General features: G+C 59.8%; 1 protein-coding gene across 1 annotated transcript in view; it reads left to right on the top strand.

Annotated features, from left to right (window-relative positions):
• The window catches only part of PTPN13 (protein tyrosine phosphatase non-receptor type 13), a 157,412-nt gene that overhangs the window by 31,245 nt on the left and 113,773 nt on the right, over window positions 1-12,394 (top strand). The window contains 2 exon segments of the mRNA XM_068168025.1: window positions 3,252-3,371; window positions 11,611-11,780. Coding sequence (XP_068024126.1) covers window positions 3,257-3,371; window positions 11,611-11,780 — 285 coding nt within the window. The 5' untranslated portion in view covers window positions 3,252-3,256.

Genomic DNA, 12,394 nt, shown 5'->3' with positions numbered 1-12,394 from the left:
GGGCTAGGAGTGGGGGGGCTGGAGCAGAAGTAGAAGTGGGGAGCTGGAGCTTGGCTGTGAGGAAGAGGGGAGGTATTTTGGATGCATCCAGACCACTCTGGCTGTCTTCCTTGTCTGCCTTAGACTTTGCCAGAGGATACAAACAGGCCCCAGAGTATTGCTCTGTTATTTCTGTGTTCTGGATATTCCTTAACTGCTGCTCCCCCAGCCCATGGAGCCCTGCAGTGTGTGCCTGGAGCAGCTGCTCTGAGTGGCTCTTGGCTCCTGAGTGCAGTGAGAAACCAAAAAGTGTGAGGTGCAGATCCCCTGGGTAGCTGATGCTGGAGCACAGGAGGCCACCAAGATGATCAGAGGCTGGAGAACCTCCCCTGTGGGGCCAGGCTGGGAGAGCTGGGGCTGTGCAGCCTGGAGAGGAGAAGGCTGCAGGGACACCTCAGAGCAGCCTTCCAGTACCTGAAGGGGCTCCAGGAGAGCTGGGGAGGGACTCTGGGCAAGGGCTGGGAGTGCCAGGCTGAGGGACAATGGCTTGGAGCTGGGAGAGGAGAGATTGAGAGTGGAGAGGAGGAAGAAGTTGTTGGGCAGGAGGGTGGTGAGAGCCTGGCCCAGGCTCCCCAGGGAGGTGGTGGAAGCCTCCTGGCTGGAGGTGTTTGCAGCCAGGCTGGAGGTGGCTGTGAGCAAGCTGCTGTGGTGTGAGGTGTCCCTGCCCATGGCAGGGGCTTGGGGCTGGCTGAGCCTGGAGCTCCCTTCCAGCCCTGCCAGCTCTGATTCCATGAATCATAGGATCACTAAGGTTGGAAAAGGCCTCAGAGATCATCAGGTCCAACCTCTCCCCCCACACCTCAGGACTCCTCTGCTGGCTGCATTTTGAGGGGCTGCTGTCCTTCCTCTGTTGTCCTCTGCTGCTGTCACCCAGCTCCCTGTCTCAGGGGCCTTGGGCAGAGCTGGCTACATCCCAGGTTAAATGGGGGCTGATTTTTCACTGGAACAGGGATGCAGGAGAGCCAGAGCTGCAGGCAGGGGCTGAGGTGGGCAGGCAGGCAGCCCCTGCAGCCCTGCTGCAGTGGTGTGCAGGAGCTCTGTGGTGTCTCTGAGGGGAGTTACTGATGTGCTCATGAAGTTGGGGCTCAGCACAGAATGGGTTGGGTTGGAAGGAGCCTTCAAGACCATCCAGTTCCAACCCCCTGCCATGCACAGGGACACCTCCCACCAGCCCCAGGGTGCTCCAGGTCCCATCCAGCCTGGCCTTGAACACCTCCAAGGAGAGGCAGCCACAACCTCCAGGGTGCTCCAGGTCCCATCCAGCCTGGGAACCTCCACAGCCTCTCTGGGCAGCCTCTGCCAGTTCCATGAAGAAGCTTTGCCTTTGCCAGACCATTTTGGGTCCTGTTCTTCAGCTTCCCAGCTGCTTTGGGCCAGCTGAATGGCAGAGTGTGCTCTGGGGCCAGTGGTCTGACCCTGGGCACAGCCCTGAGGGCCTGAGCTCTTGGAGCTGGGGGGGAGGAAGCCTGGAGGTGCCTTGTGGGGGTGTGACACTGCAGAGTGCTGCCTCTGGGTTTGCCTTTGTGTTCCCAAGCCTGTGAAGAGGATGGACAGGGGAAGGGACTGTCAGTTCCCCAGCCAGCCTGCTGCCTTGCATGAGCACAGGCACTGCTTCCTGATCAGTCATGAGAGAAGGGTCAACAGCCCTGGGAGAAGAGGGCCAGAGGATTCCTCTGCTTGGAGGGCAGCTTGAGTACAGCCCAACACCATCCTGGCCCCAAGTGCCAGGGCCAGTCCTTGCCTGAACACTCCACCACCTCCATGGGCAGCCTGGTGCAGTGTTCCAGCACCCTCAGGAGGGGAGGAGAGGTTCAGAGAGGAGAGGGAGAGGAGAGGTTCAGAGAGGAGAGGGAGAGGAGAGGTTCAGAGAGGAGAGGTTCAGAGAGGTTCAGAGAGGAGAGGGAGAGGAGAGGAGAGGTTCAGAGAGGAGAGGAGAGGTTCAGAGAGGAGAGGTTCAGAGAGGAGAGGAGAGGGGAGGAGAGGAGAGGGGAGGAGAGGAGAGGAGAGGAGAGGAGAGGAGAGGAGAGGAGAGGAGAGGAGAGGAGAGGAGAGGAGAGGAGAGGAGAGGAGAGGAGAGGAGAGGAGAGGAGAGGAGAGGAGAGGAGAGGGGAGGAGAGGAGAGGAGAATGGAATAGAATGGAATAGAATGGAATAGAATGGGATGGGATTAACCAGGTTGGAAAAGACCTTGAGATCATCAAGTCCAACCTCTCACCCAACACCATCTGATCAACTAAACCATGGCACCAAGCACTCTATCAAGTCTCCACCTCCCTGGGCAGCTCATCCCAGTGGCCAATCTCTCTTGCTGGGAAGAATTTCTTCCTCACCTCCAGCCTCAACCTCCCCTGGCACAGCTTGAGACTGTGTCCTCTTGTTCTGCTGCTGGGGGCCTGGCAGAAGAGCCCAACCCCCAGCTGGCTACAACCTCCCTGCAGGGAGTTGGAGAGAGCAAGAAGGTCTCCCCTGAGCCTCCTCTTCTGCAGGCTAAGCAACCCCAGCTCCCTCAGCCTCTCCTCACAGGGCTGTGCCCCAGACCCCTCCCCAGCCTTGTGCCCCAGACCCCTCCTCAGCTTTGTTGCCCTTCTCTGGATCCACAGAGATGATGCAAGGCCTGGAGCCCCTCTTACATGATGGCAGCCAGGGAGTTGGTGCTCAGAGGGCTGGAGAACCTCCCCTGTGGGGCCAGGCTGAGGGAGCTGGGGGTGTTGAGCCTGCAGAAGAGAAGGCTGCAGGCAGAGCTGAGAGCAGCTCCCAGGCCCTGCAGGGGCTGCAAGCAGGCTGCAGAGGGACTGCTGCCAAAGGGCTGCAGGGACAGCCCCAGGGGCAATGGTTGGAGATGAGAGCAGAGCAGATGGAGATTGGATGTGAGGAACAAGTTGTGCCCCAGGAGGCTGCTGGAAGCCTGCAAGAGGTTGCCCAGGGAGGTGGTTGTGGCCCCATGGCTGGAGAGCTTGCAGGGGAGGCTGGAGAGGGCTGTGGGCAAGCTGCTGCAGGGGAGGATGTCCCTGCTGAGGGCAGGGGCTTGGCCTGGAGGGGCTCTGCAGCTCCCTGCCAGCCCAGCCCATTCCCTGCTTCTGTGGTGTTTCATGGTTCTGTTCATGTTGGTGGAGTTTTGGGGCTGAGGGTTGAGCTTGGGTTGGTGCTGCTGAAGTGCTGCTTCCATGGAGAGGGTAACTCCTGTTGTTCCATGTCTCTGTGTCCTTGCCCAGGTAACATGCATGTGTCACTGGCAGAGGCTCTGGAGGTCAGGGGGGGACCACTGCAGGAGGAGGAGATATGGGCAATTTTGAACCAGAGTGCAGAGAGCCTGCAGGAACTCTTCAGGAAAGGTAAGGGCTTCAAGGCTGCTGCAGACACAGCTGGGAACAGCTCCCTGGGGGCTTCACACAGCCACTGAGCCTGGCAAGGACCTCAGAGGTCATCAGCTCCAACCTCAGAGTTCATCAGAGGTCATCAGCTCCAACTTCCTCCCCAGCCAGCAGCTCTGTGACCCCCAGAGCATGGCCCTCAGCACCACAGCTCTTCCTCCTGGCAACACCTACAGGACTGGGGGCTCCACTGCCTCCCTGGGCAGCCTGTGCCAGGGCCTGACCTCACTTGGGTGTCCTTGTAGGGAGCTGAGCAAAGAGCTGCAGCTCAAGTGCTGCTGCAGTGCAGAGCCAGGCTGGGTGGGGAAGGGGCAGAGAGCAGTGGTGAGGAGAAGGCCCTGGGGGTGCTGGGGGAGGAGCAGCTCCCCAGGAGGCAGCAAGGGGAGCTGGCAGCCCAGAAAGCAAGGCTGTGCTGGGCTGAGCCCCAGCAGTGTGGGCAGCAGGGGCAGGGAGGGGATTCTGCCCCTCTGCTCTGCTCAGCCCTCCCCTGCAGGGCTGGGGCAGCTCTGCAGCCCCCAGCACAAGGCCCTGGAGCTGCTGGAGAGGGTCCAGAAGAGGCCACAGAGATGAGGAGAGGCTGTAGAGCCTCTGCTGTGGGGCCAGGCTGAGAGAGCTGGGGCTGTTCAGCCTGGAGAGGAGAAGGCTGCAGGGAGACCTCAGAGAAGCCTTGCAGTACCTGAAGGGCAGCCTCCCAGGCAAGAAGTTCCTCCTGATGCTGAGCTGCAACCTCCTGGGCTGCACTTTCCATCCCTTGCCCCTTGGCCTGTGCCAGGGCACAGTGAGCAGAGGCTGTCCCTGTGCCTCCCTTCCTGCCCCCCAGCCCTCAGCTCTTGAGAGACATTGCTCAGATCCCTCTCAGCCTTCTCCTCTCCACACTCAGCACCCCCAGGGCTCTCAGCCTCTCCTCCCCAGGCAGTGCTGCAGTCCCTTCAGCAGCCTTGCAGCCCTCCCATGGACTCTCTCCAGCAGATCCCTGTCCCTCCTGAACTGAGGGCTGAGTTATCCCCACAGCTGCATGGGAGCTCTGAGAATGTGGACACAGCTGCATGGGAGGGACCAGGGCTGGAAGATGAGAGCATGAGATGGAAATCTGCCCCAGGACTTCTGGGGTGCACTTTGAGGGCAGGGGAGCATTTGCCAGCCAGGACTGGCTGGGGCTGCAGAAGCTGCTGGGTGTACTTCCAGTCAGTGAAGACCAGGACACAGAGTGCTGCATCCAGCTCTGGGGCCCTCAGCACAGGAGGGACCTGGAGCTGAGGGAGAGGCTCCAGAGGAGGCCAGCAAGATGAGCAGAGGCTGGAGAACCACTGCCATGGGGCCAGGCTGAGGGAGCTGGGGGTGTTGAGCCTGCAGAAGAGAAGGCTGCAGGCAGAGCTGAGAGCAGCTCCCAGGCCCTGCAGGGGCTGCAAGCAGGCTGCAGAGGGACTGCTGCCAAAGGGCTGCAGGGACAGCCCCAGGGGCAATGGTTGGAGATGAGAGCAGAGCAGAGGGAGATTGGATGTGAGGAACAAGTTGTGCCCCAGGAGGCTGCTGGAAGCCTGCAAGAGGTTGCCCAGGGAGGTGGTTGTGGCCCCCTGGCTGGAGAGCTTGCAGGGGAGGCTGGAGAGGGCTGTGGGCAAGCTGCTGCAGTGGAGGATGTCCCTGCTGAGGGCAGGGGCTTGGCCTGGAGGGGCTCTGCAGCTCCCTTCCAGCCCAGCCCATTTGTGATTCCGTGACCTTGGTGGCAGAGGAGTCTCTTGTGGAGGGGAAGCTGTTTTATTGAGCTGTTTCTCTGCTGGGTCAGCACACTGGTTGCAGTTGCATGCTACTAATTAAGCTGGGATCTAGCCCTGTGGTAAACTGCACTTCAAGGACACCCAAATGAAAGAGCTTGACTGTGGAGCTATGGTTGACAAGTCACAGCAAGATTAGGAGGGCCACCAGATGGTCCCTGTGGGTCTCAGCAGGTCTGCAGATGACACCAGGCTGTGTGGTGTGATTGATTGCCACCAGGGAGGCTTGGACAGGCTGCAAGGCAGCCTCATGGAGCTCAACAAGGCCAAGTGGAAGGTCCTGCACCTGGGTCAGGGCAATCCCCCCCAGGCTGGGCCAGGAGCTGCTCAAGAGCAGCCAGGAGGAGGAGGCCTTGGGGGGGTCAGGTGGTGCCAAAGTGCCCAGGAGCCAGCAGTGGTCCCTGGCAGCCCAGAGGCAGCTGAGTGCTGAGCTGCAGCCAGAGCAGGGAGAGCAGCAGCACAGGGAGGGGATTCTGCCCCTCTGCTCTGCTCTGCTCAGCCCCCACCTGCAGCACTGCCTTCAGCTCTGGGGCCCCCAGCACAAGAGGGACCTGGAGTTGCTGGAGAGGCTTCAGAGGAGGCCATGAAGATGATCAGAGGCTGCAGAACCTCCCCTGTGGGGACAGGCAGTCCTTCCTCAGCTCTACTGGAGCCCCTTCAGGTACTGGGAGGCTGCTCTGAGGTCTGCCTGCAGCCTTCTCCTCTCCAGGCTGCACAGCCCCAGCTCTCCCAGCCTGGCCCCACAGGGGAGGTTCTGCAGCCCTCTGCTCATCTCTGTGGCCTCCTCTGGAGCCTCTCCAGCAGCTCCAGGTCCTTCTTGTGCAGAGCTGGAGGCAGTGCTGCAGGTGGGGCCTGAGCAGGGCAGAGCAGAGGGGCAGATTCCCCTCCCTGTGCTGATGGTCACACTGCTGTGGCTGCAGCCCAGCTCAGGTGGAGTTTGTCCCCACCTGACACCCCCAAGTCCTCCTCCTCCAGCCTGCTCTTGGTGTGGCCTCCTTCAGGTACCAGAGCAAGCCCTCAAACAATCTCCTGCTGCAGATCTGGTGACTTCTGGGTTTGTAAAAGCTCCTGCAAGTCTTTCAGGCAGGCTGCCTTCCTCCCCCTCAGAGCACTGCCTGGAAGAAACAGAGGCTGACCATCCAGGCTTGCTCCCCCACCTTAGCACACCTCCTTCAGCCACTGCCACAGCACTGCCTTCAGTCCCAGTTCCAGTTCTAACTCCTTCACAGTGCCTTACACATGGATTTCACTCATTCTGCTCTGGACTTGGGGCCTTGGACTCCATGGTCTCTGGAGGTCCCTTCCAACCCTCAACCCCCCCAAGTCTGTCATTCTCTTATGTAACCTGGAACTGGTTGCTGCAGGAGAGCTGGGGAGAGACTTTGGACAAGGGCTGGGAGTGCCAGGATGAGGAACAATGGCTTGGAGCTGGGAGAGGAGAGATTGAGAGTGGAGAGGAGGAAGAGATCCTTGAGAGTGAGGCTGGGGAGACTCTGGCACAGGCTGCCCAGGGTGGGTTGTGCAGGCTGGAGAGGAGAAGGCTCCCAGGAGACCTTCTGGTGGCCTTGCAGGAGCTGCAGGGGGCTGCAAGCAAGCTGGGGAGGGACTTTGGAGGGGGTGAGGGAGGGCTAGGAGTGGGGGGTCTGGAGCAGAAGTAGAAGTGGGGAGCTGGAGCTTGGCTGTGAGGAAGAAGTTGTTGGGCAGGAGGGTGGTGAGAGCCTGGCCCAGGCTGCCCAGGGAGGTGGTGGAAGCCTCCTGGCTGGAGGTGTTTGCAGCCAGGCTGGAGGTGGCTGTGAGCAAGCTGCTGTGGTGTGAGGTATCCCTGCCTCTGGACCTCAAAAGATTCATAGAGTCACAGCATGGGGGTGGCTTGCAAGGGACCTCCAAGCTCATCCGGTTCCAAGATGACCCTGAAGGTCCCTTCCAACCCAACCCCATGCTGTGAAGCTCTGAGTCCTCTGAGGTCCCTTCCAGCCCCTAGTGCGCTGTGATGCTGAGCACTGGAGGCTCAGGCTGAAGGGCCCCAGGAGGAGATGAGCTCTGGCAGCTGTCTTGTCAGCATGTTCTGAGCTGCTAAGCTGAGGAGAAGGACAACTGCAGGCCTGGGCTGCAGCTCTGCCCTCGGCTGGGCCGCGCCGGGGAGATGCAGCTGGAGATGTGAGGAGGCCGGTACCAGACCTGCCCTGCTCTTGCATCTCCCTTAATTGTCTGCAGCAAGGGTTTTGTTGTGCAGAGGGTGTATCAGCTGGGGCAGGCCTGCTGAGGCTTGTCCTCCCTGCTCCAGCAGGCCACAGCAGCAGCCCTTTGAAGTGAGAGGGCTCTGAGAGGGGAGCATCCCAGCGTGAGGAGCGTGCTGAGCTCAGTGCTGCTGGGAATTAGCAGGCAGCCTGCTCAGCTGCCTGGCTGCAGCTGCTGGAGCACAACTTGAAAGTGGAAGGAGGCTTCACCTGTCACTTACAGCCACTCCTGTGCTAAGCCTCTCCTCTGGGGTTAGGGAAAATAATGGCAGCTTAGCCTTCCAGACCTGCTCAGAGCTCTGGAGACACCAGAGAAGTGGAAAGATCAAGTCTCAGACAAGCCAACAGAATCATAGAATCACAGAGCTGGCAGGGCTGGAAGGGAGCTCCAGGCTCAGCCAGCCCCAAGCCCCTGCCATGGGCAGGGACACCTCACACCACAGCAGCTTGCTCACAGCCACCTCCAGCCTGGCTGCAAACACCTCCAGCCAGGAGGCTTCCACCACCTCCCTGGGCAGCCTGGGCCAGGCTCTCACCACCCTCCTGCCCAACAACTTCTTCCTCACAGCCAAGCTCCAGCTCCCCACTTCTACTTCTGCTCCAGCCCCCCCACTCCTAGCCCTCCCTCACCCCCTCCAAAGTCCCTCCCCAGCTTGCTTGCAGCCCCCTGCAGCTCCTGCAAGGCCACCAGAAGGTCTCCTGGGAGCCTTCTCCTCTCCAGCCTGCACAAGCCCAACTCTCTCAGGCTGTGCTCACAGCAGAGCAGCTCCAGCCCTCTGCTCCTCCTCCTGGCCCTGCTCTGGACGCCTTCCAGCCCCTCCAGAGCCTTCCTGGCACAGAGGCTCCAGAGCTGGCCCCAGAGCTGCAGCTGTGGGCTCAGCAGAGTGGAGCAGAGGGGCAGAATCCCCTCCCTGGCCCTGCTGGCCACACTTCTCTTGCTGCAGCCCAGGCTCTGCTTGGCTCTCTGGGCTGCAAGTGCTCCCTGCTGGCTGCTGTGGAGCTTCTCCTCCCCCAGCACCCCCAAGGCCTTTCCTCCAGGGCTGCTCTCCAGCCAGTCCCTGCCCAGCCTGTGTTGGTGCCTGGGATTGCCCTGACCCATGGGAAGATATTGGAGTAAAGAGAGGTGACTCCCCCTGAAAGTGGCTGTGGAGGAAGGCACTTGGGTTCCTAGGGAGCTGAAAATCCTGGCAACAGTCAGACTGTTGGATTTGCATGGCTTGAGTAAGTACAGCGAAGAGGAGGAAGGTGAAGGGTGGAACGTGGTGATGGAAGTAGTGGTGGGTCCTAAGTAGTCCTAGGACCTACTTGGGATGAAGGGGAAGATGGAGAAGTTGTTTCTTCAGGAGCAGCTGAGGGAGCTGGGGGTGTTGAGTGTGGAGAAGAGGAGGCTGAGGGTGCTGGGGGTGGTGAGTGTGGAGAAGAGGAGGCTGAGGGAGCTGGGGGTGGGGAGTGTGGAGCAGAGGAGGCTGAGGGAGACCTCCTTGCTCTCTGCAGCTCCCTGAGAGGAGGCTGCAGCCAGGGGGGGTTGGGCTCTGCTCCCTAGGAACAAGGGCCAGGAGGAGAGGCAATGGCCTCAGGCTGCCCCAGGGGAGGCTTAGCTTGGACATTAGAAGAAACTTCTTCCCTGGGGTTGAAGTGGCTCCTCTCAGCCCTGAGCTCTCTGCCCAGTCCCATTCTCTGTGCCCAAGTGCTGCCAAGCTGCCTGCCCTGCAGAGCAGGCATGCAGGGACTTGCTGCAGGAGCTCTGAGCAGCACAGGGCTGGCAGCAGGAGCCAGCCCTGGCACAGCCCTGCCCAGGGACACAGCACAGCTCTGCCTGCCCAGGGACACAGCACAGCTCTGCCTGGAGAAGAGAAGGCTGCAGGGAGACCTCAGAGCAGCCTTCCAGTACTTGAAGGGCTCCAGGAGAGCTGGGGAGGGACTCTGGCCAAGGGCTGGGAGTGCCAGGCTGAGGAACAATGGCTTGGAGCTGGGAGAGGAGAGATTGAGAGTGGAGAGGAGGAAGAGATCCTTGAGAGTGAGGCTGGGGAGACTCTGGCACAGGCTGCCCAGGGAGGCTGTGGCTGCCTCCTGCCTGGAGGTGCTCAAGGCCAGGCTGGATGAGGCCTTAAGCAACCTGGGGCTGGTGGGAGGTGTCCCTGCCCATGGCAGGGGGTTGGAACTGGATGAGCTTTGAGATCCCTTCCAGCCCAACCCCTGCTGTGATTGTGTGGACCTGGCAGCTGGCTCCATGTCTGGGTAGCTGTCCTGCCATGTTGTTCATGCACTTTTCCTTTGGTATCACAGAGTGTAGGAAGCCTCAAAGCAACTTCTTAGCTCCTTTTTGGTGCAGGAGGAGGTGGAAGAAATGGAAGGACTTCCTTGGGAGATCCTTTTACACCTGATGCCTGCAAGCAGTAACTGGATCCATTTGCTAGGAGATGAGAAATACTCTAGATTACAAGATAAGTGCCCAGGGTAGGATCCAGCCCTGGAGGAGAAGCCCAGGCTGAGGAGGGAGTGGAAAATGTTGTCAGTGGTGGAACTGAAGGAGGAAAGTAGGATTCTGCTCTTGTTGCTCCCTGGGTAGAGGGAGAAGGCTTCTCCTGCAGCTGGCTTTGCTCAGCTCTCTGATACATCCTGCAGAAGAAACCAAAGCCCATGGAACAAGAGCAGGAAGCTCTCATTTTCACCTGGACTGGAGCTGCTGCAGTGAGACTGAGCTGATGCACTGCTTGGAAAGGAAGCATTTTGACACAGGGAAGTGAGCTCTCCCTTCCTGCCTGGGAGCCCTTCTGCTTTAGAACAGAATACTGCAGGATAGGATAGGATAGGACAGGATAGGATAGGATAGGATAGGATAGGATAGGATAGGGTAGGGTAGGATAGCTTAGGATAGGATAGGGTGGAATGGAATGGAATGGAATGGAATGGAATGGAATAGAATAGAATAGAATAGAATAGAATAGAATAGAATAGAATAGAATAGAATAGAATAGAATAGAATAGAATAGAATTATCCAGGTTGGAAAAGACCTCAGAGAGTGTCCTCAAGTCCAACCCAACACCTCCTGACAACCAAACCATGGCTCCAAGTGCCACATCCAAGCCTTTCTTGAACACCTCCAGGGATGGGGACTCCACCACCTCCCTGGGCAGCTCATCCCAGTGGCCAATTCCTCTCACTGGGAAGAACTTTCTCCTCCCCTCCAGCCTCAACCTCCCCTGGCACAGCTTGAGACTGTGCCCTCTTGTTCTGCTGCTGGGGGCCTGGGAGAAGAGACCAACCCCCAGCTGGCTCCAACCTCCCTGCAGGGAGTTGGAGAGAGCAAGAAGGTCTCCCCTGAGCCTCCTCTTCTGCAGGCTAAGCAACCCCAGCTCCCTCAGCCTCTCCTCACAGGGCTGTGCCCCAGACCCCTCCCCAGCCTTGTGCCCCAGACCCCTCCCCAGCTTTGTTGCCCTTCTCTGGACACCTTCCAGCAGCTCAACCTCTTTCCTAACCTGAGGAGCCCAGAGCTGGACACAGGACTCAAGCTGTGGCCTCAGCAGTGCTGAGCACAGGGCACAAGGACTTCCCTGCTCCTGCTGGCCACACTCTGCCTGACCCAGGCCAGGATGCCCTTGGCCTTCTTGGCCCCCTGGGCACACTGCTGGCTCGTGTTCAGACAGCTGTCAACCAGCACCCCCAGGTCCCTCTCTGCCTGGCTGCTCTCAGCCCCTCTGTCCCCAGCCTGTGGCACTGCCTGGGGTTGCTGTGGCCAATGTGCAGCCCCTGGCACTTGGATGTGTTCAATCTCCTGCCCTTGGCCTCTGCCCATCTGCCCAGCCTGGCAAGGTCCCTCTGCAGAGCTCTGCTCCCCTCTCACAGCTCAGCTCCTGCCCCCAGCTTGCTGTCAGCTGCACATTCACTGCTGATGGACTCCATCCCCTCCTCCAGATCATCAATGAAGATATTGATCAGGCTGGAGCCCAGCCCTGCTCCCTGGGGCACAGCACTGGTGCCTGGCTGCCAGCTGGCTGTGGCACCATTCACCACCACTCTCTGGGCTCAGCCTCCAGCCAGTTCCTCACCCAGCTCAGAGCTGCTGTCCCAGCCAGGGGCAGATGTGAGGGTCTAACACTCTCTGTCTCCTCCTGACTCTGTCTGTGAGCCAGCAGCAGCAAGCAGGCCTGCTCCAACTTCCCCACTGAGCTTTCTCCTTTCAATTCCAGCTGAGCCCAGCACTCTGGGCTTCATCATCTCTCCGTGGTCCCTGCTGCTGCTGCCCTCTGGCAGTGTCTCCTTCACTGATGAGGATGTCTCCCAGCAGGACCTGCGAGCCTTCACCGCCCCTGAGGTGCTGCAGAACCATTCCCTCTCCTCCCTCTCCGACGTTGAGAAGGTACAGCACAGCTGGGCTCTGCACCCTGGCACCCCCTCAGGCCCTCACAAGCCCTGCAGGACCCCCTTGCTGCCCTGCTCAGCATGGAGGGGGTGACCAATGGGGGAGCTCAGTGTAGCTGTCACAAAGCTACCAGCAGCTAGCAGCTGGGGCTGGAAGTTTTCTAGAGGGGGAAGTCCAGCCCTGACCTCAGTGCAGGCTGTGTGGGCTGCAGCTGCCCAGCTCTGCCCTCATCCTCCTGGGGTTGTTGGTCTCCTTGCAAGAGAGTCAGTGCTGCTGCAGCCTTGCCCCTGGGGCCAGCTCTGCATTCATGCTCCAAGCAGGCTTTGCAGCATGCCAGGGAGCTCCTGGGAGCTGACCCCTGTGTGCCCTCTGTCCCAGCTGCTGCCATCCCAGTCCCTCCCCTGGGCACTCTGCAGTAGGTTTGTCAGAGGGACTTCTGTGGCCTGTGAGCTCCACCAGGAGCATCTCAGCAGTGGGGAGCCAAATGCTGGCACTGAGCAGCACTGTTGGATCTTCTCTGGTGGTGGCTCTGTGAGTGATGGAGAGAGCTCCAAGGGGTTGGGTCATAGAATTGTCAGGGCTGGAAGGGAGCTCAAGGCTCAGCCAGCCCC

This window comes from Melanerpes formicivorus, unplaced genomic scaffold, assembly GCF_026170545.1.
Source record: "Melanerpes formicivorus ecotype bairdi unplaced genomic scaffold, bMelFor1.0.p_v2 SCAF_129, whole genome shotgun sequence".
Lineage (NCBI taxonomy): Eukaryota > Metazoa > Chordata > Aves > Piciformes > Picidae > Melanerpes > Melanerpes formicivorus.
The sequence above is the reverse complement of the archived record's forward strand: the minus strand, read 5'-3'. Positions and strand labels throughout refer to the sequence as shown.